Source organism: Melospiza georgiana, chromosome 5, assembly GCF_028018845.1.
Source record: "Melospiza georgiana isolate bMelGeo1 chromosome 5, bMelGeo1.pri, whole genome shotgun sequence".
In the NCBI taxonomy this organism is placed as follows: domain Eukaryota; kingdom Metazoa; phylum Chordata; class Aves; order Passeriformes; family Passerellidae; genus Melospiza; species Melospiza georgiana.
In genome coordinates this window covers 25,316,261-25,342,159 of record NC_080434.1, presented here as the reverse complement: position 1 = coordinate 25,342,159, position 25,899 = coordinate 25,316,261, and the positions used below count along the sequence as shown (strand labels likewise).

General features: G+C 44.3%; 2 protein-coding genes across 2 annotated transcripts in view; one reads left to right on the top strand and one right to left on the bottom strand.

Moving 5' to 3' along the window:
• Positions 1-11,635: 11,635 nt before the first annotated feature.
• Positions 11,636-19,952, bottom strand: NOA1 (nitric oxide associated 1). The gene is made up of 7 exons (XM_058024944.1): positions 19,004-19,952; positions 17,807-17,971; positions 16,906-17,102; positions 15,609-15,740; positions 13,986-14,102; positions 13,075-13,192; positions 11,636-12,527 (listed from the first exon to the last, which is right to left on the bottom strand). Exons 1-7 carry the CDS (start codon positions 19,950-19,952, stop codon positions 12,322-12,324), a joined length of 1,884 nt encoding a protein of 627 aa, XP_057880927.1. The 3' UTR covers positions 11,636-12,321.
• Positions 19,953-20,086: 134 nt separating this feature from the next.
• POLR2B (RNA polymerase II subunit B) overlaps positions 20,087-25,899 on the top strand; it is a 16,744-nt gene continuing 10,931 nt past the window's right edge. Inside the window, exons 1-7 of the mRNA XM_058023999.1 lie at positions 20,087-20,183; positions 20,375-20,447; positions 21,257-21,407; positions 22,921-23,033; positions 23,256-23,475; positions 24,427-24,585; positions 25,681-25,845. Of these exons, the coding sequence (XP_057879982.1) occupies positions 20,165-20,183; positions 20,375-20,447; positions 21,257-21,407; positions 22,921-23,033; positions 23,256-23,475; positions 24,427-24,585; positions 25,681-25,845 (900 nt within the window). The 5' untranslated portion in view covers positions 20,087-20,164. The remainder of the gene's footprint in view (positions 20,184-20,374; positions 20,448-21,256; positions 21,408-22,920; positions 23,034-23,255; positions 23,476-24,426; positions 24,586-25,680; positions 25,846-25,899) is intronic.

The following is a 25,899-nucleotide window of genomic DNA, read 5'->3' as shown; positions in this document are numbered from 1 at the left end:
CTACCCTGCAGCCCACCAGGTGCCTGCTCTCATTCTGCTCAGCCCGTTCCAGAAGTAGTACTCAAGGACTAAATTTCCACTTAATTTAATTGAGAAAGGCTGTAGGGCTTTAGTGCTATCATTGTTTAGCAGTTATTTTTCCTGAAGCTGCAATTATCACTGCCAATGCAATTCAGTGGGTAATGGAGGAAGTCAGGACAGTGTACGCTTCACAACCTCCCAGGTGCTGCCTTCCCATGACACTTATTGATGAGGCTCCCACTCTGCTCTCTGGTTTTCCAGGAAAAATAAAAAGCATGAATTCTCCCTGGTTTAAACATGCAGCTCATCTTTTACCCGTGCATTTGAAGGAATAGGGAAGGAGCGCTGGGGGAGGAGGGGAAGAAAGTCACTAAGTTAAACAAGGATAATTAGGGAACAAAGGCAAGAAGTCTGCCCTTGCTAATTTAGCCCTTGAAGAGCTGATGAAGCATCAAAGTAAGAGACAGTTAAAGTCATGGCCAGGAAAGACTTTTAGCTACTGCATTGTGTACCACATAAAGTTTTTGTAAGAAATGGTGCTGGGATTTAGGCTTTGGTAAATAGAAGGGTCACTTGGCCCTCATTAATTTGTACTGGGGTGCTTCCAGTTTCCCCCTTGAGGTTCCCCTTCAGAACCTGTATCCCAGCCCTTGAACAGAAGGTGCTCCTATGATAGTCAGCCACTCTACACATTTCACCCCAGCCCCTGAAATTTTTTAACTTCAGGCCATGGTCATTTACATTTTCCCATTAAGATTCTGCCCATAAAGAGCTGATAAATATTTCAATGTTTTCTTCATGAAGTCATAAAATCCAACAGACCAGCAAGTTGTTTCTACCTGTGGTCTGTAGCCATCTGCAGCATTCACTGATGTATGTATAATCATGCAGAGAGAAGTGGCATATGTGACAACATTTAATATGCAGTACTAAACTCAAATAGACCACTGGAGAATGTTACTTTGATATGAAGTTGAATCATAATTTTATTACTCAAAGGACATAAACTAATTACCACCTACATTTTAGCCAAACAGAAGGTATAATTGTTTAGTTTCAATAGCAATTTATTATTTATTTTGAACTGAAAGGACAAAAGAAAACCCTGAACCACCCATGAGCACATGCAATGAGCAAACCTGCTACAAACCTTCTAGAAGGAAGAATAAAATATTGGGCAAGGAAAATTTGTCCCCCTTGTAAGAAAAGGCTCAGCAGGACAAAGGCAAGTTTCTCACCAAACTTAGTGAAATAATGAAAAAGTAATGAATTATCCAGGCAAACTTCTGGGATTAAAATTGCAAAATACAGGGCTTTCTTGATGTAATTATTTTGTATGCCCTGCTTATTCCTACTCAATACTACAGTGTTAGATTTCTTTAATCAATTAAACAGGTACATTCATGATGCAGAACAAATTAAGTGGAACAACTTTGGACAGGATTTGCATGTGGATTTCTCTTGGCTTCAGCCTGCAGTGTGCTATGCAAGTGTGCCATCAAGTGGTACAGAGAGAAAGAGCTCGGCAAAGAACTGATCCTCCACCTCAAAGACAGGAGACTGAATATCCCCGGAAATGCCATCTTTTAATCAGAAAATAATCTTTTAATCAGAAAATATTCACATGCCACCGTAAAATGAGATGGGAAAGAGCTGTATGGCTGGGGCTGCTGGACACATGGCTACAGGGACAAATGTGAATTCAAAAGCCTCTGAGGCTCCTGTAACAGGTTTGTATAAAAGCCTGACATTTTTTAAGTCTGCCAAGGGCCCTAATAACAGCCCAGTGAGGTGTATGTCCCTCAGACAACAAAGCAGCCCTCGAATGGCCCCTCTGAAGGACTGCTGAGCAGCATGGCTTGGTCAGAGGGATGGTGCTGATTTCAGTGCAGCTCAGTTGAGCCCAGAGGGGAAAGTGTCCCTGCCATCTGGGACCTGCTGGTAGTGCCTGCCTGGGGAAGGACCTCTGCATTGATGTGTGACACCAGGAGATTCTCCATCCTCGTCCTTGCACTGCTTTCAGCCATGCTGGAGCTCATGAGTTTGGCTCTGATTGGGGTCAAGGATTAGGGATTCATTTAGGAACATAAAGAAACATTTTTGGTGATTAATCTCTGAGCATGCAAGCACATTGTACAAACCTTCTGTTTTCTTGGTGGGTGGTGTGGCTTTCTAAGTATGGTGGGTGGTAAGACCAAGGGCACCTTAAAGCAGATCTTTTATTTTTCAGAGTAGCCTGGCTTTGCTTTGACCTCATATATATCTCTCACTTATGAATGACCATTACACTTTCCATCCTGGTGGAACTGAGAATCAAATATTACCCTTTTTTTTCCCCCAATATCATCTGATGCCAATCACATCTCAACACTGCCTCCTTCCTTAAGTGAAAAAATCTGTGTTACAGTGTGACTCTGTAAGACAGTGTGTGGTTAGTGTTGAAGCAGACATCTGAAATAACACAATAGGAAAATGCCAAGGAACAAGAACAATATGAGCAAAAACTGAAAGATTGGTTGGGGAGCATCAGTAACTTGTGATTAGCAACACAGAGATGTTTGAATTGGGAAGACAATTGGTAATTTCCTAAAAGCAAACAAAACAAACCTTTATAAATCAGCTTATTCTCGCTGTGAAAAGTGCTAGGACACATCCAGATTTCCTCTTTTTCACTGATTGTGAGGACTTACACTTAGTACAATTATCCATGGTCAGTTGAGCTGGGATATCTGTATCTGTATTTCTGTTCTCACCCACAGCTCACCTTCCCTGGCAAAACAAGTCAGGGGAGCATAAAGGATGCCCTCATTTACCCATTGAGGACTATCTGTCACACTGGCATGGTGAAATAGCCAGGTGGTCTATTCTCTTTGTTATCAATAAAAATGTTGCACACTGGCAGACTTCCTATGCTACCCAGGAAGTGTGAGTGACAAGGAAAAGTTCCTCGGATGACAAGGACAAAGAATGAAAGGGGATTTATTAGGAGATCTATACCAAATTACCTGGGAAAGCGAGGAAAGGAGCACCCTGCTCACTAAAAACATATACACATCTGAAAATGCTCATGATTAAAACTGCAGCTATTCTCTCCTCACCTCAAGTGCTGTTGGAAAAGTAAATCTGCTGATGCATGGAGGCATGAGTAAGACATGGGAGACTTGGAAAGCAGCACGTGAAAAGCAGAGGCTGTGCTTTAAATTGATTAAGGAAAGTGAACATCAGAATTTCCCAAACTCTTCCAAGGTGCTCCTTCCTGTCTTCTCTGCTTGAGTGACTGCAATGTTCATTCATGGAAAGAGCAATTCACCCTCTGCTCTTCAGCTCTTCTGTTAAGGCACTGGCTTTATTCTCTCCTCTTTAAAAAGGCAAACTTTAAATGAGCTTTTCTTTTCCCCACAGTGTGGCTAACATGCTGCTCTGTCCTGTACAGCCAGACTGGCCCAGGCTCCTGCTTTTGGTAGAATTTGGTCTGAAGTTTGCTGCTGACAGATCTGTGCCATCACAGCTGAGGGCAGTGCCAGAGGCACCATCACATGGGTACTCATGATCTAGCTGTATTTGCTATAAGCCCCATGTTTAGCCTGCAAAAATGAATGAAAATGCTCCAATTTATAGAAAGCAATAATGTATTATTAAACAGAGTAGCTTTCAAGCATCTCTGTTTGTGTGTGCAAACCTCCCTGAGGGAAAGCAGGCGGAGTTCAGTGAGACTAATGGTCTCTGTGGAATAGACAGAGCTTCTGTGCAAAGGTTCAGAGGATCAGAGCTAATGGTCTTAGAAATCTCAATGGCAGGGAAGATTCTCACAGCAGTGGGATGCAAGCTGCCCACCCCTCTTCACTGTTTTAAAAATTATGAAGTTGAATTCGATGGCATTTTAATTGAATTTACCTTTTCCTTTCATCTGCTCTTCGTGTCTTCTTGCTGCAACTTGTAAGACTTCTCAATTTCAACTCTTCAAATCGATTTTCCCATAATTAATTGGACAATTAAGTGTAACTTAGTAATTATTTATCAAGTATGCTCATTATGCAAATACCTACAGATCTAAAATATATCAACACTCAATGAATTTAATAAGAAGGCATCATTGTGGATATTATGGAATTGTTCTTCACTTGCCCCAAATATTTGCAAATCAAATCAAATGTTAGAATTATATTTGGTTTTGCAGTCACCACAGATTTTTGAAATGTGTTGTAGAATGCATTCAGTGTCATCACAGAGCACTATGCAATAGCTTAATTAATGCTGAGAGGTCTGTAGAAGATCCCTTTCATGTATCCCATGTCTGACCCATGAGCCATAACTGGACTGTGAGCATTCCTGGAGCACCTGAGGGCCAGGTGTGCTCTGTGCTCCTTGGATTCTGCCATTTGATCAGATGATACCTGGGCTGATGTGCAGCACCCTGTCATCTTGGATTAAATTAATGGCAAAAGCTAATCACTGAAAGAGCAAGTACAAAAGGAGGAGCAATTTCACTGGTAATCACCTTGGCCTGGGTGGTTCTTGTTTCCATGCTTCATTCTTTTTGTCTTCCCTCTTCATTCATTTATCCACTGATCCAGAGTACATTAATGTTTCATATAGAGAGCCAAGGAACCATAAATGTCAGTTCTTGGTCTTATTTCAGCATCATCCACTCCTATACCCATAATGAGTGACTTCTTTTGAATTACAGTCAATTCTGCCCCTCTCTTTTTTGTTTTTTTTTTTTTTCCTGCTGCTGCTGCTCCTTTCATCTCTATCATGAGCCACTCAAAGAAAGGTAAAAACACTGAAATGGAAAAATTATGGCCATTTCTGTGATGGGCTATTTTTATTTTTATGGCTGCTTGAGAGGCAAAGCATTGGAAATATTTGGCCTGCAGTTACTTGTGAGTATTATTAAAATATGAATTTTCCCAACAAGCTGGAAAGTTTAGAAGGCCATTTTATGATTGGAAAATTAAGCTGCATCAACATTTAGCAGAAGAAAGATGCAGAAACCCAAGAGCAAATGTAAAGAAAGGTATATATCACTTCAGAAATCAGAATTAGAAAGAAATATTCAGGAGTACTTATGGGTGGGAATCCCAAGCGTTTTTACTCATATATTGACCACATAAAGTTTTAATGAAAAACCCGTGATATGATCAGTCAGATTACGTTGTTTTCAAATATTTCAACTTTCACAGCATGCTCAGTGAATGACTTTTTGTTTTCCCTTTTTGAAACTTTCCCAGTAGAATATTTTTGAAGGATATTTTTCCCAGTCTGATTTACCTTTGTCTCTATATTCCCTGGTAATCTGCCTGCCTGAAGAACCAGTTAATCATATCTGTGTTCCTGGTATTCACTATTCCATTTGCAAAAAGATGTAGAAAAAGCCCCAAAGAATTCAGTATTGTGTCAGTATAAATTATTCTGAATTATTCTGCAGGTCCTTCTTTTTCTACCGTGGCAAATCTCCAGGCAGAAAAAGAGATCCAACCAGGATAATTCTGGCTTATTTCTAGCATTCTAGGAATAGGAAGTGTCTGGATGCTTAAGGAAGATGTATCCCACCTGATCCACAACTCAGGGATGTAAAGATGTAACATTTAGTGGTAAGTTACACAATCACAAATCCACAGATTCCTTGGGCCGCGTTGCTCAGTAATTATGCAGTGCTTAGATGCTTTCAAGTGGAACTGGGTTTAGGTAAAAGCAGAAGTAAAGCGAGGCCCAAATGAACTGTGTGTTGTAAAACTTCCCTATGCATCATATTCTGGAAAGTAAATAAAAATCAGTGGCAGTATCAGCAGGAATGCTATTAGGTTTACTCACTGTGTAAACACAGAGAAAGAATTAATAATCTAATCTATCATTTGAGGTTTTATGTGCACCCAAGTAAATAAGCCCCAGTCAAAGCAATAACCCTTCTATCACAAATATGAATAAAATACAGTCACCACTGTTGTCAACAGAAAATGTATTTCCTTCAGGCAGCCTCTGGCATCTCTCTTAGAAGTCATTTTAATTGAAGTTAGAAGATTAAAAACAATAAAAGAGAGGTTTTCCTTCCTTTTAAACCTATATCCATTTCCATCTAGGTTTTCATCTGTTTACCTTCACGACAAATGTTTTTGAGGTTTGATGCTAATGTGATGCAATTTCAGGAGAACTCAAAACAACATAAACTTTTTTGACAGATTGTTGAATATCAGAAGCATATGTATTATTCCTTATGCTTTTTCAAAAGCTGACCTGCTGGCAGAAAATGGAACAATATCACTTTCCTAACACTTAGATTTTGTCATGTACGTTAGTCCTAACCCAAGATTGGAAATAGATTGGTGCAAGCACCCATTTACCAATGTATGTTCATAATGTAGTTCAAGATAAACATGTTAACACTAAAAAGAACATAATTTTCAAAAATTACAGTCACAGGCAGCAATATGTTCTTTTCTTAACTCATTGAACCTAATGCATACTTTCCCTTTAAAGTAGTGTTCTAAAGATTTATACATGTGGTTATTTTCATCCTGTTGTGTTGGTTGACCTTGAATTTCAGTGAGGCTGCCCAAAATGTGATGAAGGGCTTACTTGGGTTTTGTTAGTTTGTTGTTTTGCTACAATTTCTCTTTGCTTGGCATAAATGACAGCTTTAACCTCAATTTAGGCATGTTTAATGATCATCAGTTTGACAGCGAAATGATCTGTACACAGGGATAACTTTGAGTACAACAGTTCTGCACTCACTGTCAGTGGTGTTCATTTCCACTTGAGCCAGTTCCTTTAATTTGTAGTGTGTTGCTCCCTTGACCACCATCAGCTTCACCTCTCTCAAGCTCCATTAGCCAGACAAGTGCAGTGCACTTTGCAGTGCTTCCATAGAGCCCCCTCAATCAAAACTTGACTGAAAGGCTGCCTTTTCAGAATCAAGTATCATAACCTCAGCCTCAGTCTCTGAATGGTTCAAACAGGAACCATGTTTTGGCCTGCATTGCTGGGAAACATCAGCAATTTTATTTCTGGTTGTTTTATTTCTAGGCTTACTGTAGTTTTGGCATCTTTCTTAAGCAGGCCCCTCTACGTGTCCCTCTTTCAGAGGACACTGACAGCCCTCAGCCTCCTCCTGACCCCCTTTGTTTTTAGTTTTCCTTTTTTTGTAGGCTTAGGAATGGGGAGAATTTGCCAGTCCTTGTGGAGTTAGGCTAATAAATGCCATTTGTTAGCATCCCCACTGCTTTATCACTGACTCTGTATGCTTAGCCCAGCTCTCAGGGTTTTCATTTGTCAAGGTCACTACACATGGTAATTTGCTGAGGGTTTTGTCCCACAAGAGCCCCTATTGATTTACTGTAAGATATTAAATGGGTCACTTGCATAATCTTTCATAAACAGCATACAGTTCATTCCCTGCTTTGCCACAGAAGCTTTCCTTACTGTGAAGTTCTGACATCACCATTGGTCATCCTCAGGATGTATCCCACCAGTATCACATTTAAACCAATTGAGCAGCCTAAAGAAATTTAGTGGGAACTGACTCAATTGGCCAGTTCCTGCTTCTCAAACAGGACCGCCAGCAACAAACCAAGGGGCAGTCTGCCACTTCCCTCACTCATCCAAAGGTGCTCGTCCATATGGATGCCAGGAACACTGAAACACACTCATTCCTTTTCATGACTTCCATACTCAGCAGTACTGACTACCACAGCATTTCAAAGGGTCACAGGATTTTTTAAAAAGACTGAATTACGTATTATCACAAAAGAATTCTTGGAAGCTTCTACATAGATGTAACAAGTCTTAGAGTTCCATGGAGGGAGCCCAGAGTGCCCAAAGCCCAGCAACAAGTGGGTAGGTTGTAACATGGATGTCAAATGATTGTTTCCAAAATGCTCGCTGGATTCTTAAGATTGGACACTCAAATCTAAAAGCATTTGCCTGTCTACTACAGTTTTAGCCAAAAATTTCTAACATTAAAATTTGCAGGATTGTCAGGATAGATAAACCTTAAATTTTGCCCAGTGAATCCCTGTGTCAGTTCATTGCCTGGTAGGTTCTAGTCAAAGAAATTTACTGCATTTCCCAGTTAGTTCACATCAGGAAAAAGATGTCCTCTAAGGCACTAATTTGAAAGACTCAGCTGCATGCATACTGTCTGACACATTTCCTAATACTTATTGGGAGGAATTTCCTTTACTTCTCTGAATTTCCCTTATTCTTTGAACAAAAAGGAGTAATATGCTCAAAGCTCTCTGCCTGCGGATCCCCTCACCTTGTAGAGTAACAAAGTATGAACAGCACATCAGCAAGTTAACCTCCCTTTGTTGGACACCATGTTTTCACACTTTTTTCTTCTTTTCTCTCTTTTCCCTTATTTCCTCTGCTTGTCATAACTGCAAGAGGTTCAGCAAACTCTCAGAACCTTTGCACATGTATTTGGTATATTGTTATTTTCTTGTCCCATTGTTAATGTTTACAACATATTTTGTATTTGCAGGATTTTATTAAGGTCGTGACAAATCTGACATTTAGAAGCTCAAGGACCTGCTTCTAACCTCTAACTTTGCTTGCCTTGACTTTTAGAAAAAATGTCAGGCTTCCCTCACTTCACTGTGTTTTCTAAAATTAAATGTGCTTGTTTTGCAAATATAGAATGTACTGTAGAAGTGGTTTTCTCATCTTAAAAAAAAATAAACCAAAGCCACACCAAATGTTCTAGAAGTGTAGAATAAAATCTCTCTTTTATAACTGTAGATAGCTTAATTCAAAATTCCAAAATTTGTGTGACTATATACCTGTTTATTAATTTCAGACTAAATGCAGTACAATATACCATGCACAGGGAAAGACCAGGACTAACTTTGTAGTTAATTTTTATTTTCAATTAGCAAACGTATAAAGCTTTAAAGGTATTGTTTCTCACCCCAAGAACCGCTTGCTGAGTTCACGTGTACCCTTAAAACAAAGGTAGTACATTGTCTTTTGTGGTTTTGGTTGTGGAGCATACATCAGATCACAGAGACATGACATTTGACCTCTGTGGACAGATTTCTGAGTTTTGTGAAGACAAACTGTAGCTATTTATGTTTCCCTCTGTTTCCATAACACTTGTCAATTGTACCCCATTCTAAAACTGTTTTGAGGTCTGTGGGGACCAAACTCCAGGCCCTGGTTTTGAAATGTTCCTGTGGTGAGATTTGCACATAAGACCACAAAATATAAACCTTACTGTCTCTAAATGCAGTCCTCTTTTAGGCAGTGTCTGCTACTTACTTTTTTCCTTCTATTTGCTCCAGCTTTTCCCCTCTTCTTCAGTTTTCAAGCGTTTGAAGTTCTTAATCATTTTACCTTTCTTTTTCCAGACACTTCAGTGATGGAAACAAATCCAAACTTTCATTCTTCTATAAAAGTTTGAGGAACAGCCTGTGCAAATTACAGTCTATTTCACATTGGGAACAGAGTGACATGACACCACCCCAGGCAGTGCTCCAGGAAGAAGTAAAGCCACTATATGTGTGAGAACTTTACAGAGCAAAAAGGCAGAGCCAGGCAAATTCACCTCTGCAGCCCATGACTATTATGCTAAGAAATAGATGTTTTATGGAAATCAGTACCAAAGCTACTTTTGAGCTGGAAGCTGGACAGGCAGGAGTGATGGATTCTCTTGTGGCCTGTGAGCACAGCTCTGAATTCAGGCAACTGCAGAATTACATCATCCCCACAAGAACATTATAGTGGCTTTTGCCTCCAAAAGCTACAGTGCCTTTCACACCCCTGATGTCCAGAGGGGAAGTGTTGGCTACCAGTCCCTTCTCATGATGTACATCATCCCCACCCCTGCCATACAGCCAAGCATGAAAAGCAATAGGTGCCACTATGGTATGTTTCAATACCTTCCCCTGCTTTTGGGTTGTGATATTAAGGTGCAAGTTCTGGCAGATCTTGATACTCTTTCTCTCTCTCACCATCATCTGATGGATGTAAATCATGCAGGAAGAAGTTTGGATTGGTGCATTTGTTCAAGATTCAGAAGTCCCTGTCTCAGTATTCTTTTACATTCTTCTCAGTATTCTTGCCTAAGACATAAACTGCACAACATGAGTTGTTCATGCTGTTTCTACACACAAAGAAATTGTTTAGCCTCTTGTCAGCTTAAAAATGTTCCAAGATACCCAGTCTTGAAGAAATACACAAAGCAACATGATTCTCCCATTTAGCTATGAGCAAGTCAAGGAAAGTGTTTGATAAATCCATGGCCTGCTCAAAAACAAATGGGCAGAATTTGTACCAGGGTTGGTTTGCTGTGTGTATTACAACAGTTGAGATAAATGCAGCACTTTCTCTTCCATCACTGCAAAAGTAATTTTAAAAAGAATCTCTCTCAAAAAAAAAAGCTTCTAGAATCTTGTTCTTAAACATTAAAAAGATGTGCTTTTTCCCTTTGTGAAGGGGAAAGTGAAAATCACAGCATTGTGAAGATTAACACAGCTAAAACAGATAATCCTCACACCAGTGCTGCTGGCAACTCCTTCAGTAATTTTGGCAGCCAAATGTGAGGCCTGCCAAGAGCACAAAGAAATCCAGCCAGGAAGACAGCTACAGTCCTATATACCCATGCTGGAAAAAAACACATTCTGGATCTTGCTGCTTGTGCTCTGAGGCTTGCCAAGCACAGCCCAGGAGTGGCCACACATGCGCTGGCTTTCACAACAGAGAAACAGAGGAAAACGGGAGAGCTGTGTGAGTCACAGCCTGAGCAGTGAGGAACATGCTGCCATAGGTTTTTTTTTCTTCCAGAAAGAACCAGAAAAGGCTTTCTGAGAAGTCAAGGAGGGAGTGCACATATTTTGTCTAATGTACAGGAAGAACTCTAGTCTAGACACAGACTGAACACATGTGAACCACATTCCCTGGGTTCACTGGCAGCAGATTGACCTTCACAAAGAACAACTGATTTTCTACACAGGGAGGACTGGGCAGTGCCAGCAAGGACAGGGAACTCCCCCAGGACAGTGCTGAACCAAGAGTTTCTCAAAGCCACCATGGCCCCACCTGGCCCACCCCATCTCCCCAGCCCCCAGCGTGGGGAGCAGGGAAGGAGGTGGCAGTGCAGGGCAAGGAAGAGCTGAAGGAAGTGGCAGAGCACAGAAAGTGGCTCCACAAAAGTCCCAGCAGCTTCACATAGGGGATGAGAGCAGCCTTGAGCAGGGGCTGCAGACAGACCCACATGGTGGATTCTGGGCTTAAAATGGGGGGAAACAAAGAGCAGGGCAAAGGGACAGGTTTCCCTATAGGAATGCCAATACACTGTCCCACAGGCAACAACGGTGAGAAGAGGATGCTGAATAAGCCAATGATTTCTGCTGCTCACCCAGGCTTCTTCAGGACAACAGCCAAAGACCCAAGGACAGCAGGGCCACCTCTGACTGAGGAAAACATCAGTGAAATGGTAGGGAGATTAGAAGATACTTTTTTTGCCTCTTTTTCAGCAGACTGACTGGCCATGTGTCTCTCACAGTCTGCCTGTCTTTGGCAGATTGAGCATGTTTATTATTGCACTGGAGCTTTCATGTGTTTAGCAAGATGCTCATATCCTTTCAAAGAGTGCTTTGTCAACTAGGTCAACAAAAGATGGTCTTTGAGAAGTTTTATTCTATGCCCTTGGTTTCAAAAACCTGTACCCAAGCTACAGAAACCAAATCAAAGCAGTGAATTGCAAAACTTTCCTCTTCAAGCACATGAGCAGACCTGCTTTTCATTAAATCACTTTTCCTGTGTCCAAAAGCACCTAATCTGCTCCAGAGGCTGAAGGAGAGAAAGGACACTTCTGGTCAATGTTGTTGTATCAGTATCAGCCACTAGGAGGGTCATACCCACACTGGAGCATTCCCTGCTCGTTCCTACTCCCTCCACCCCATTTAGCTATGTAAACACCTTAAAAACAAGGTAACCATTTCTGACATCAGGGAACATGCCCGCAAGAAACCACCTATTCTGTGAGCAGCAAATTCAGACCAGGTCAGGCAGGTGAGTTCCACCCTCTATTTCAAGAGGGAACAGGTAAAGGGATCTGCCCATTGATACAGATCCCAGGGAGAAGCAGTTTCTCCTCCCAAAGCAAGGTCCCAGTCCCTCCGTTCATTCAAAATGGCTGCAGTTCAGCAGCTGGATCACATGTGGACTTGTGGAGCTCCCCCTGCTTTCCAAAACGTGCCCGCTGGCCTTTCAAAATGAGTCCCAACATTTTCTGAATAGCAGTAAGTCACAAGGTTCTCCAGGGCTGTTCTGGCTTCTGCCTTGCTCGGATGATGAGAAACGCTATCTGCTTCCAGTGGTTCTTAGATTTTCGACAAAGGAAGGAGGCTTTTTGGTCCTGTAGGCAGGAGTGCCTGGGATCCTGGCCCCTCTGATGGCACTGATGTAAGGCAGAAGGGGAGGCTCCCTCACCACCAATGCAGTGCCCTTGGGAGTGTAGGCTCGGAGCAGCAATTCCTCTTCCTCGTGAGCTGTCACTGCCACCCAGCCTGCACAGCCAGAGAGAATACAGACAGTGAGGAAGACAAGTCCCTAGGATCAAAACAAGGTTCTGACACAAACTGCTGCCTCCCAGAGTGGCTAAAAATCTGAGCTACCCTCATGTGGTTGCTGGAGAAACCAAGCTCAAAGGTCATCTCCAGCCTAAAGCCAGGTTACTCTTCTCAGACACAGCTCTTTCCTGGTAAACTCAAAAGGGATGGTGGGAACTACAACAACACAAGGAAGCTTTCCAATCAATCAATGACCTTTCCCTCTCACCTGGACAGCTGACAGTGTCACAGCCATTCCTGATGATGTAGAACCTATATGGCAGCCAGAACAAAAAGTATTCCCATGTTGCCATCCTGTACAAGCATGACTGCCAAACTCCATTCTTGGAGGCTTCAGCCGGACAAAGTCATGGCTGCTATGATTTTGTGTTCACATCCTGCTCTGAGCAGGAAATACAGCTTCACCCCTTCAGAGGGCTCTTCCCATCAATGTTTCTAGGATGCAAACCCTGCAAAGCAAACTAATGAAGAAATATTAAATTACCTGCAGAGGAAAGTTTGATATCTGCAACTGCCTCAGTGGTACCAATTCCTTTCAGTGTAATGTCTTGAGGGACAAGTGGGGGGAACTCTTTCATTCTCTCTTCCCCACCCATGGGAACCTAAGATTAAAACACAGAGAAATTATTTAACAGTCAAGAGATTATTCAGCATTCCTACCTCAAACTGGCAAGAAGGCACAAGAAAGAATAAAGACATTAAACATTTGTTAGCCAGTTAAGAGCTGGACTGAATAACCTCCAGGAGTTATTTCAGGTTTGTCAGGACAGAGTGAGGATGACACCCAGAGCAACCCTGTGGGAGGGGAGCAAAGATGGAGTGCTCACTGCAGGATGCAGCTGGTGGATCAGGCCAGCTGTCTTGATGTGAGTGACAGCAAATGTTCTCCATGAGCACAGGAATGGAAATGCCAGGGCAAGGACAGCTCACACCATCTCCCATCAATCTGCAAGTGCTACACAGAACATTGCCATACCAAGGAAAAAGTCAGAGCACCAAGAGGTGAAGATATGTGCAGAAGATCCAGCAGGGAAAGAATAAGAAAAGTAAATTTTTCAGCTGCAATCTGTTCTGAAACCCCTGTCTGCAGGTCTGCCATGGAAAATATCCCTGTTGCTGTGTGAACTTTAAGGCTGTTCAAGAAGAGCCAAATATGAGTATGCAGATCTCATCAGCCTGAATGCTAGAAGCAGAAACTGCTGAAAATGTGTAATCTAGAGTGCTCCTTCCCAACACACTTCAGCCACACAGTCTGTGCAAGACTGCTCCACACTGAGCACCTCCCACTGAACAAGTGCCAAACTCCTGATACCTGAGGATGTTCCCTGTCAGTTGTGCCCCAGACAGGGGTCCTGCCCACCTGCAGCCACCAGCTCCCCCAGCACCTCCCCTTACCTTGAGGAACTCTTGGCCTGCATGCTTCTCATAGAGGGTGTCTGCATTACTCAGTGTAGTAACATGGACTGGCAACAGGTTAGAAGCCAAGACAGAAAACCAGGCAGGCTTTTCTCCCTGAAATAAATACCAAAAGGATGATAATTATGCTAAGAGAAAAGCAGCCCTGAATTGCTCTCTCCTTCCCCATTTCTTTCCTGTATGTTGAAAACCTTACCTGCTTGAAACCTCCTTCCTATCTGAGAGGTCTTTGCCTCTGCCACTGACAGCAGCCAGGGTATATATAAAACTGGGATTTGAGTTTCCAGAAGAGAAGACCCACAGCTTCACCATACAGCCTCAAAGCACTCCCAATGCCCCATTTACAGCCAGCACAGCTGTTCAGCTCAGGTAAATCATCCAAGAGACATCTTTGCTCTCACTTAATTCACAGGAACAAACTCAGAGTGGTTATTCAGTGCAAGAGGTGATGGACATTTGGTCTGGTGCTTCTTCTCCTATCACTCTACACTTCTAACACACAGAGCTCATTCAACAGGACTTGGTTCCAGCTGCTCTCAAGCTATGCTAAGCTGGTGGAGCAATTTCAGCAGGCACTCTCATCACATTTGCAGGAATAGAAAACAAGGTCAGAGAGGGAAGAGATCTCTTCACACACTGCTAGCAGACAGAAATAAGGGCAGGAATTCCTTCAAGTTCAAAGGTCTAAGCTGAGGCAGGAGCTTCTGTCATGACCTGAGCACAACTGCTCTCCAAGATATCAGGAGGATAAGAGATACACAAGACTGATACATTGATATGTGCTCCAGCCATACCAGTACCTTTTTTACATTACAGAACCCTGCCCCCTCCACCTTTCTGGTTTTCTTCCAGCAGGTCAGGAGTGTCCTTAGCAAAGTACCAATTCAACATTTCAGTGGTGATCTTGGAAAGCAGACTGAAACAAAGGAATAGCCATACACACCCCTAAAACAGGGCAAGCTACTGAGAAAATCATCTAAGACTTATGATGTCTAACGTTTTTATGAAAGAAACTGCCCCTTCAGAGGAAGCATCATGGGAGGTCAACTCCACACAGTTCAATAAAGGTGTATGGCAGGGGATTTTGAATAAAGGAAGAAATTATTGGCAGGGGGGACACAACACATTTGAAAAATACTTCTTACAGAAACTAAAATACACATGCAATGATTTGCTTCCTCAGGCAAGTTCTTCAGAGGTCTGCCAGGAAAGAAAAATGTCTGTGCTCTTCTCTCTTAGCAGGGAGCTTTCACAAAACACAGAAATGAGGAAAGCCACCTATTTTCCCAGTTAATTCTGACATTCTCCTCCCTCCCTCATGCCTCTCTGTATGCCATGGGAAGCACATTAAACTGAAGATGTCTGTCAGCATTCTAAAGCCATTCCCATTATACACTATGTAATATTGCATGCTGGTAGCAAGTAAAAAACCTTCCAACTACCCATCCCAAGCATTCTGACTTCATGCAGTGATTCAGTAACTGGTTCATCATCTCCAAAGCAGCAATGAAGGGGTCTGGGAAAGCTACCCAGAAGGCCTTTTATGGCTGGGACTGCAGTAAGAGATGAAGCAGCTGCTCCCAAAATCCTTTCTTCCCTTACCTCTAAGTAGTCTATACGTCCCAAGGCTGCTAAAAACAACACCATTCCTGGCTTGAGAATGAAGGTCCGTGGAACAATAGCATGTGATGGCAAAACCAGCTTTACTTCCTTCTCTGTTAGGAGATTCAAAACCTGCAAAATAAATTGTCATAACTCATCCCACATGTTTCAATGGGAACAACGAATTTAGTATTGGCATTATAGTGATAGAAGAAAAGATCAATCAAAGCAATGTCAAGAACATCTGACACAACAGTTCAATTCTGGTCCACACAGTAAGCGAGAAACAGGAACAATGTCCCCTGCCAAAATCTGCCACAGACAATCTGCTTGTCCTCCACTCAGACTGAACATTGACTGCAGGAACAAAATTTGATCTGAAACTTGGCATGGAGCCCTCCAAAGGAGAGCATGAGGAGAATCAGAATCAGAAAGTATTTCTGGATGCAGGAAGTATTTTCCACAAGTATTAAACTCCAGAAGAAGGGAAGAACACACACAATCTCAATTTACCAAACCAGGTCTCTAAGCTGATGCCAGTCTTTACACTGGCTATCAGAGACCAAAGTGCAGCCTAGTAAAACAGGTTATGGTCTGACAAATACACCACTAGAAAACCAGGAGTCTTCCTAGTGTCCATGAAAGCAGCCCCTGCACTTGAGCTGCAAAGTCTCAGCACAATCCTTGCACTTCATTCTCCTCAGAACCTTCCTGTCTGCCTGTACTATTAAATCTTCCCCAGAAGATGACCTGCAGCTCTGCACGGGTATTAGAAACACCAAAAATCAAAACGTGCCTGTTTTAGACATGTGCACTTTGTGAGCACTGGCTTCAGTAGGGCATTGCTCTACTGACAAAGGCCTGACATACTGCAGCCATAGCACCAACACTGCAGATCCTCCTAACTTCAGGAGAAGGCTTTCTCTAAGATGCGGTTCAGTCATACAACTCTGGTTATCCTCCTAAGCTTCACCTTTTTCCATGGGCTGGGACAGCTGAAGAAGTGTCAGCTCCATTGGGTGACGCTGGTGTGAACTTGCTAAGAGCACTCTTACTTCCCTTGGTTCAGAGGTTGTGGCAGCTTGGTGACACAGCCCTGAAGCTCCTTGGCAAAGCTGGCAGAATTGCACTACTCAGAATGCAACAGCATTACCACATGAACCCCTCTCTAGTTAAACCTTATCTTAACACAATTCCCAAGCTAAGAGAATCCTAATGCAAGGACTACAGCACAAGTAAGGCAGAACAGCCCTCCCAAACCCTGTCACCCCAAAACACAGCACCACAAAGTACCCACACAGTCTTCCTTTACAATTCCTGGAGTGTCAAAACACCACCGAGCATCCTTCACTTCGTTGTGAGTGAACTCCTCCCTTTCCTCAGGCTTCTTAGGGGCATCTGTAGGATCTTCATCCATGCTGTAAGAGAGTGTGTCAGGGTCGAAGTCAATCTCAGCACTAGCCTTCTGCTGTTGAAATGTTCTTCCAACTCTTCCTGGATTAAAATGAAAGGTTCTCCTGGTAATTTACTTTTTAACTTGCTTTCCTTCAATCAAACATCTTTCCCTTTCATGGCTTAAAAGAGATGCACGTGAGTAGTATAAAGGTGATAAAGACACTATGTGGCTTGAAATTTGTGTGTTCAAAAGCCAAAATGATAAGAAATCCCTTCTATAATTCTTGCTTAGCACTCCTCATGCCCCAAAATCCCAGCAGGAACCAGATCACAGACACTCAGTTATTTCCAATTTATGGTAAAGCAGGCTGCCTTCTATTTTCAGTGCCTCAGACTGCCAAACACAGATTTATCTGAAAACCAGAGCTATCTTCTGGCACCCCCTCTTTTGAATATATACTAAAATGATATACAACCCCTGTAGCCTGCAGCCCAAATGTGATTACTTGAAATTAAACTTAATTTCTTTATTTGGGAACAAGAGATGGCCCATACTGTGATATCCCTGCAAACTACTGAGCTATCAGAATTTGTCTGCCTTGTTCAGACAGAAGATGCATTGCACAGAGGAACCCTCTGCTCCTACAGCAGCTGACAGGTACTCAAAAGTACTAATGATGCTGCTTATAGAGGAGATAGAGGTCTTGCCCCCATTATCTGGGAGCAAGCACTGGTCAAAATAATTTAACCTTTGTGTAGTGCAGTGTTTTCATTAGGGACAGAAAGGTAACACCTTTACTCACCCACTAGGTAACCCTGCTTTTTAAGTTGATTAAGGTACTTTTTTTCTTCATTGCTTAGCTGATCTTCTGTTTTTGTTGCCTCTTCTTTTAGCCTCTCCTGCCTTCGGAATATCCTGTCACACGTAGGGTTAATAATTGGAAATTTCAACAGGTTCAGTGTTGTTCCTGGAAAAACAAAGAGAAGGCACTTTTGGATTTCTGACTACTTGACATATTTCAGATCTGAGGAACAAGATTACAAAAAAACTGCTTCTCTAACTTTTTGGTGAAACCCAGTAACACAAAGTCAGAGGTGGAACTACAGCTGCTCCCATAAAGTACCAGCCTCCCAACTTGGGGAGGCAAAAACAAGCCATCCACTTGCTTAATACCAGTTCTCACACATAGTTTGAATAAAAGGGTCTCAAAGCCGAGTGGTGCCAAGGCTGACTTAGTGCACCCCTTTCAAGCCTCAACTCCAGACAGCTTTGTGCTCACCACTGCACCTCCCGGCCTCTCCAGACTGGAGGACACCTCTAATGGATAGGGACAGGCAAGGCAAGCACATCAGGTGCCATCCTAACCGGCAGGGTTGCACACAGACCCATGCTGGTGTAATGAGCCTCCTAGTGCTACAGGATGTGCAATACCCTCAGCACATGCATCCCACTCCTGCTGCCCCCTGTGATGAATCACAGGATTAATTAAGCTGGAAAAGACCTCTGAGATCATCACCACTAGGCACTGAGTGGCACATTCAGGCACAGCAACTCCATCATCTCCCTAGGCAATCCATTCCAATTTGTTATTACCCTTCTCATGAGGAAATTGCAACTAATGTCCAACCTAAAGGTGCCCTGGTGCATCTTGAGGCTATGTCCCCTTCTCCTGTCACTGGCTGCCCTGGAGAAGAGACTGACTCCCACCTGGCTACAACATCTTTTGGGTAGATGCAGAGAGTGATAACATCTTCCAAATCCCCTTTTCTCTAGGTTAAACACTTCAGCCACCCCTCACAGGTGAAAAACTGAAGCATGGCACGCCTCTGGAGCTTGCTGCCCACCACGGAGGAGCTCAGGATGGTATGTACTGCTTTGGTGACAGGTTCTCCTGCTGCAGGGGAGGCCGAGAGCAGCCCAGAGGCGCACAGCTCACTGTTATGTGCACACCCCACATTCCCCATTACCCGTGCTACAAAGGGCCGAGCAGTGCACTCACCTGGCCAGGGGGACACGGTGGCCCTGTCGATGATGTCGGGGGCGCGGGACTTGCAGTAGTCGGAGCGCAGCAGGGTGTTGAAGAGCGTGGACTTGCCGGAGTTGGTGGCGCCCAGCAGGTAGACATCTCCGGCGCACTTCCAGGAGCGCTGCAGCCGGCTGACCAGCCCCTCCACGCCGTAGCCGGTCTTGGCGCTGACCAGGCGGATGTCCACCAGCGCGGCTCCCCGCAGCCCGGCCCGGGCGCAGGCGGCCGCCACCCGCTGCCGCAGCCGCCCCAGGTGCCCGCGGCGGTCCGCGGGCAGCAGGTCCACCTTGTTGCCCACCACCAGCACGCCGGCGGCGGGCACGTCGGGGCCCAGCAGCGCGGGCAGCTGCGGCAGCACGGGGTCGGGCAGCTCCATCACGTCGAGCACGTAGAGCAGCAGCGGCCCGCGGCCGTGGCGGGGCGGGCGGCGCAGGGCCGCGCTCACCACGCGCCGGTGCTGCTCGGGCGGCAGCCGCAGCCGCAGCGCGCTGCCGTGGTGCGCCAGCGCCCAGCACCGCTGGCACACGGCGCCGCGCAGCCCCGCGGGGCCCTCGGACACCAGGCTGCGGTACCGCTCGGCCGGCACGAAGCCCGGCGCGCCGCCGTCCCCGCACTGCAGCTCGGCCCCGCAGCCCGAGCAGCTCACGCCGCTCGGCGGCACCGACGGGTCGGACAGGCTCGGCGCTGCCGCCGCCGCGCCCCGCTCCCGCCGCGGCTTCGGCTTCACCTTCAGCTCCCGCTCCCGGCGCAGCGCTGCCGCCGCCGCTCTCTCGGCCGCGTCCGGCTCGTACTCGAGGAAGACGAAGCGCTCCTGCTCCTGCTCGTCGCCATGGCCCGCCGCCGCCGCTCCGCACGGCCGCAGCGGGGCGCGGAGCGGGGCGCGGGCCAGGCGGGCCAGGAGCGCGGGGCCCAGGCGGAGCATGGCGGGGCCGGACACACCGACGCCGCGGGGCGCGCGCGCCTGACGTCACGGAAGCGCGCGGGCTCCTGGCGTGAGACGCAGCGTGACGTCACGGGCCGCGCAGCCGCCGTGCCCCTGCCGCCGCCGCCGCTGGCCCGCGCTGCCCCGCGCTCCGTCTCGCCCCGCTCGCTCCTCGCTCCGCTGCCGCCGCCGCGGCCCCGCCAGCCGCCACCATGTACGACGCGGACGAAGGTGAGGGGTTTTCCTTTTCTTTCTCCTCGCCTTTTCCTGCCGCCCGTCCCGATCAAGGATGGCGCTGTGCGCGCCGGGGCCCGCGGGAGCCGGGAGGGATGCGGCGGCCTCTCCCGATGTACCGGCGGGACCCTGAGCCGGTCCCACCACGGTGGTGATCGGAGCATAACTCATATTGTGCTTCCCCGCAGATATGCAATATGATGAAGACGACGATGAAATCACGCCCGACCTGTGGCAGGAGGCGTGCTGGATTGTTATCAGGTGAGCTGCTGGGCTGGCTGGCCTTGTCCCTTCAGCGCGGGTGCTCTCGGCCTGGCCGGTGACACCCAGCTTGTGCTGGGAGCTGCAGGCTTGGCCACCCTAAACCCTGTGCTGCGGCGCGCTCAGGACTTTTAGGAGAAACAAAGGGTTATGGGCACGGATTAAGAAGCTCTGCTGACCCCCAGCACGCACTTTTTCAGTGAAGAAAGGGATGGTTTTGGTTCCATATCAACCACTTGGTTTTGCTCTCTAATCTCACTGCTGATGCTGGCGTTAGGAAATCAGTATTGGGTGCTGGTGTTTTCTCCTGAGCGTCCAGGACCTGTGTGGCTGGCACAGAGGGGATCCAAGCTAAAAGTTCTCAGTACTATTACTTGGGTTTGGGGGCATGCTTTTAGTTTACTGCCCCTTGGAAAATTAGTTAAGGCAAAGTAATTTACAGGTGTTGTTGGAAACTTGAGCTGGAGCCACTTTCAGCAAGTTTGTCATCATGTTTCTCTTCCAATTCAAGGGAAATTTGAGGCACTCGCCGTGCATGCAGTCGTGGCTCAGCCAAGAGGTGGCAGCAAGTCTGTCACTCCCAAGTGTCTGTGTCCTCAGGCAGGGAGGGAATTGTTAAACGTTTGTGAGGAGCATCTGTGTTTGAAACCCATGCCTTGGATTAAGTGAATGTGTTTGATTCTGCACTATATTCCATGACTTTTGTAATTTTGGTAATGATATACCTTAAGTTTGTTGATGTGCAAAGTACATTAATTAAGATTAGTACATTAATTACGATTTCTTTTTAATCTGCTCTTTTTTTTTAGCTCCTATTTTGATGAAAAGGGTTTAGTCAGGCAGCAGTTGGATTCCTTTGATGAGTTTATTCAGATGTCTGTGCAGAGAATTGTTGAAGATGCTCCACCAATTGATTTGCAAGCTGAAGCCCAGCATGCCTCAGGAGAAGTGGAAGAGCCAGTAAGTGGAGAACCTTGGCAGAGATCATGTGTTTTTACAATTCTAAGTCATTTTTCATTTGTTTTATTCAACTCCTGTCCTGTTTGAGTTGAGAAGTGACCAAGAACAAGTGGCTGCTGCAGCTCATCTTGTCAGTTCCTTTGCAAAACTGCATGGACAGAGATTCAGTAGAGCAGGCCAAGCAGCCAAGAGCAAGCTGTGTTTTGGTGAGATTTTGGTTTTTCAGCAGCTTTACCATGGCAAGGCTTATGGCTGAAAACCTCTCTCAGCTTTGACTCGAGTTAGGCTCACGTTAGGTCCAGGTTTTCAAAGTCTGCTGTTGTTAATTTTTTTCCCTTGGCGCCATGTTCCAAAGAGGACAGATTGTCCCAGTTCTGCACCCCATGAAGGCTCCTCTGCAATGAGTGTGCACCTTCTGCAGTGGCTCTGGTGCTTTCACCTGTGTCCCTTTCGTAGTTTGATCCCTGTTCCATAAGTGCAAATGGTGATGAGCCATTGCCTTGCTGTCAGTCACTACCTTGATATTTTCTTCTAGGGATTTAAAGGAACTTTAGGACACCAGAGCATTGTATTTGTTTTATGGTTTTCCTGTTCCTTTGCATTTTTTGCAGGCAAAAAAACTATCCTGTAGAGAATAAATGAGATGTCTTTTGGTTTCTTTGGTAGGCAAACAGTTCATAAACATTTAGCTCACTAATTCTTAGTATTTCCTGTTATTCTGTGTATATTATGGCAGAATTCTCTACTTGTGCAGTTCTGCTGCTGATGTTTGTGCTGTGTCTGGTCGTTGTTCAGATCACAAGCATGGTTTGTGCTGGGCTTCTTTTTGCCCAAAAGCTATTATTTTACTTTCTCAAATCACAAAGCTTAGTGTCTTATTCTCACTTATTAAATGCAGGTTTTTAGGAATAAGTATAGAGATGAGAAAAAAGAAAACTTGCTTTTTCCTTCAGAGTCACTTGCCAGGCAATCTCTCACCACATTTCAGGATGCTGGACTAATTTAAGGAAAATGTGTGTATTGGGAAAATCTTGGTTTTTTTGTTTCTGTCTCCCTCTGCTTCTCAGTCTCAAATTTTGAAGGCAGTTTAGAGCACACGAGAGGGTTTAGCAACCATTCTCAGATATAAGAATGGTGGTAAATGTATTCTCCTTAAGATAGCTTTCATGAGAACTTGGAAAACAGAACTAAATGTGGCTGTTGCTGCAAATCCAAGAAAAGGTGTTTCTTCACATAAGGACTGAGATTTTTTTTGACTTACAAAACATTTGTCAACAAGGGTCTGCCACCTCCTGTTGTAGGAAGCTTTTGAGCATTTTAGAAATCAGATTGTTTTCCAAGAGCTCAAGTCTTCCTTTGCTTACTTGTCCTATAGAATCTTCCTAGGAATGGTGTTACCCAACTTGCTGTATTTTCATTTATTGGTAGTGGCTGTTCTTCTGCAGTATCAGTTCTGGTTGCTGATAGAAAAGATGTTTCTTCCATTACAAGTAAATGTATTTTTGTTTTCCAGCCCCGGTATCTGTTGAAGTTTGAACAAATCTATCTCTCCAAGCCTACCCATTGGGAAAGAGATGGAGCACCCTCACCTATGATGCCAAATGAAGCCAGGCTGAGAAACCTCACGTAAGAGCCAACTCTGTGGTGGATAAACACAAGGAAGAACTGCCTCTGCCTTATTGTTTCATGGCCTTTTGCATAACAATTGCTGCTTTGTTTAAACTTCCTAGTTGTTAAATGCAGATAGTGATTTGGTAATAATGCTTAATACACCAGTGAGTGCATTACTCAGGGTTGTGCAGAAAGGTAGTAACTGACAGGTGACACAGGGCTGTTTTTATTCTGTAGGTATTCTGCCCCCTTGTATGTGGATATAACTAAAACAGTTATTAAAGAAGGGGAGGACCAGTTGCAGACCCAGCATCAGAAAACCTTTATAGGAAAGATTCCTATCATGCTGCGTTCCACGTACTGTTTGCTGAATGGCTTAACTGACCGTGATCTCTGTGAGCTGAACGAGTGCCCACTGGATCCTGGGGGCTACTTCATCATCAATGGCTCAGAAAAGGTAAGGGATGCACCTTGCACAGCCATCTGTACAGACACTGGAAGTTCTGTCCCTTGTTCCCATGTGTTTTGCCAGGAGCATAAACACTCTTATTCCAGTGTACCAGAGATACTGTGGGAGCTCCTGATCTTGCAGAAAGATGAGCTTTTAGTCATCTGTTAGGGTTTTCTCAAGCCACCTTTTCTTCTTTGAGGCACATTTCCCATCTTCAATTCTTCCTTTTTTGGTTTTGTGTACTGCTTTGCCTTTTGTGAACTGTTTGCCACTAAGTGCTCTAGGTATTTTTATTTGCTTTTCCAGTATTGCAGAGCAGCATGCATTCTGAAATGAGGCAATTCCTCACTCAATGTGTCCTCCAGCTTGTTCATAGCTGTACTTTTGCTGATGATTTTGCTGTATTTTTGATGCATTTTGTTTTAAGACGAAGTTCTTGCCTCCAATACTGTGGAAGCAGCTTCAGAAAATCATATCCACACCCTGTTAGTTCCTCACCTGTGAAACTGACAGTATTTTCTAACTGATAATCTGGGTAAACACAGCAAAGTAACTAGAATTTTATATTTCTTTTTGGGGGAAAAGAATTCTGGCTTTGATTGTTGAGCTGGCATTTGAATTTGCCTGTGTAGTGCATTGGCCTTGGAAAAACAGATAGTGAATTGCTTTCTTTATCATTGTGCAAAATGCACAATGATAAAGAAAGCACAGCACAGCCAGCATGTGTGGTAAGTAACAAAAGACAACAGAGTTCCCTGAGTCTCTTGTTTGGACTATTCTTAACTAGCTTATATTATGTTTAAATCTGTCTTTTTAAAATACAATTGACTTCATGCTGTGCAGTGCTGTTAAAGTTGAGGCACCTAAAGGAATAGTAGAAACAGTGAGTGTTTCTGTATATTGCTTTCAGTATTCTCTTTTGTCAGTTATTTACTGGTGCTCTTGTTTCTCACACAGGTTCTGATTGCTCAGGAGAAGATGGCTACAAACACAGTGTATGTGTTTGCAAAGAAAGATTCAAAATATGCCTACACAGGAGAGTGTAGGTCTTGTCTGGAAAATTCCTCTCGACCAACAAGTACTATATGGGTCAGCATGCTGGCCAGAGGTGGACAGGTATGGCTAGGTGGTAACAACCCCAGAGACTGATTTAGGAGCTTTGTTACTGCCCTGTCTCTTTGTGTCATTTGCTTTTGGGATTTTGAGAAGAAATTTCTTCTGAAATTGACAGAGTTGTAAATAAGATAAAAGCAAATGAAAATTTGTTTGTCATAGGTTATGCTTGTCTCTATGATAAATAATTTGAGGATTGAAATGAAGACTCAATTTGTGGCAGGTTTTAGGGCAAGGCTAAAAACAATTTTAAATTACTAGACATGAGTTTTTAGAAGATTCAGACAAGCTGTGTCCTGTTTTTTCATGAAGAATAAGTAGAAGAGCAGGGACCCTCCCTTTGCTGATGGCCAAGCTAGTGTTGAGATGTATTTTGGAGACCACATATTAATTCATATTTAATATTTAATTGTGCCATCTGTGAGGGGAAATAAGTGCTACTTGTAACTTCAAAAGTTAAATGACAATACTCATTTAGTATTGCACTCATTTAGAATTGATATTTTGAAGTTTTCCAAGAGCAACTTAAATAGAAGCTTTACAGTATTCTCACTCCTGATGACTGGGGCACTCCTAATTTCCTATGCATCCCACAGCATTTCCTTCTGGAGAAGGGGAGCAGCTACTTGAATAATCACTTGTACAGTGGGTTAGAAAAGTTGAGTTTAAGCCTGACAGAAGGAACACTGAAGGTAGATAGGATTGCTCTTTGCACTGAGGGAGAGAAATTACGCATATGGATGAATGAGTAGTATTTATATTCCTTTGTATCAGCAAAAACCTTACAAGTTTTCACAAGCTTTAAAGCTTGAAATGTTTTTAAAATAAAAACTCATTGCTGGAGTAAGGTTGCAGAGTAGCTCCTTAGCTGGCCTGCTGAAAAGCCATGCTTTCCTGTGGGGCTTGAATAAATATGCTTGTGTTGTATCATCCAAATCCAGAGAGAGACTTTTACTTAAAGGCAGGATGATTTTAGAGACTTGCACTGAAAGGCAGGATGATTTTAGAGACTTTCACTGAAAGGCAGGATGATTTTAGAGACTTTCACTGAAAGGCAGGATGATTTAAGGCTCAGCCCTGCTCTCCCCACCTTTGCAGGGTGCAAAGAAGAGCGCCATCGGTCAGCGCATTGTAGCAACTCTGCCATACATCAAACAAGAGGTGCCCATCATCATTGTCTTCCGTGCACTCGGCTTTGTGTCCGACAGGGACATTCTGGAGCACATCATCTATGATTTTGAAGACCCAGAAATGATGGAAATGGTGATATATATGAAATTATTTCCTGTTCTCATGTTTGGAGGGTGTCAGTGCAGG

Coding starts and splice junctions, on each gene's coding strand:
- NOA1 (XM_058024944.1), bottom strand. CDS start 19,952: ATGCTCCGCCTGGGCCCCGCGCTCCTGGCCCGCCTGGCCCGCGCCCCG. Junction 15,741..16,905: donor GAATTGTAAAGGAAGACTGT/GTGGGTACTTTG, acceptor TTTATTTTGCAG/GTTTTGAATCTCCTAACAGA. Junction 12,528..13,074: donor TATCAAACTTTCCTCTGCAG/GTAATTTAATAT, acceptor CTGGCTGTGCAG/GCTGGGTGGCAGTGACAGCT.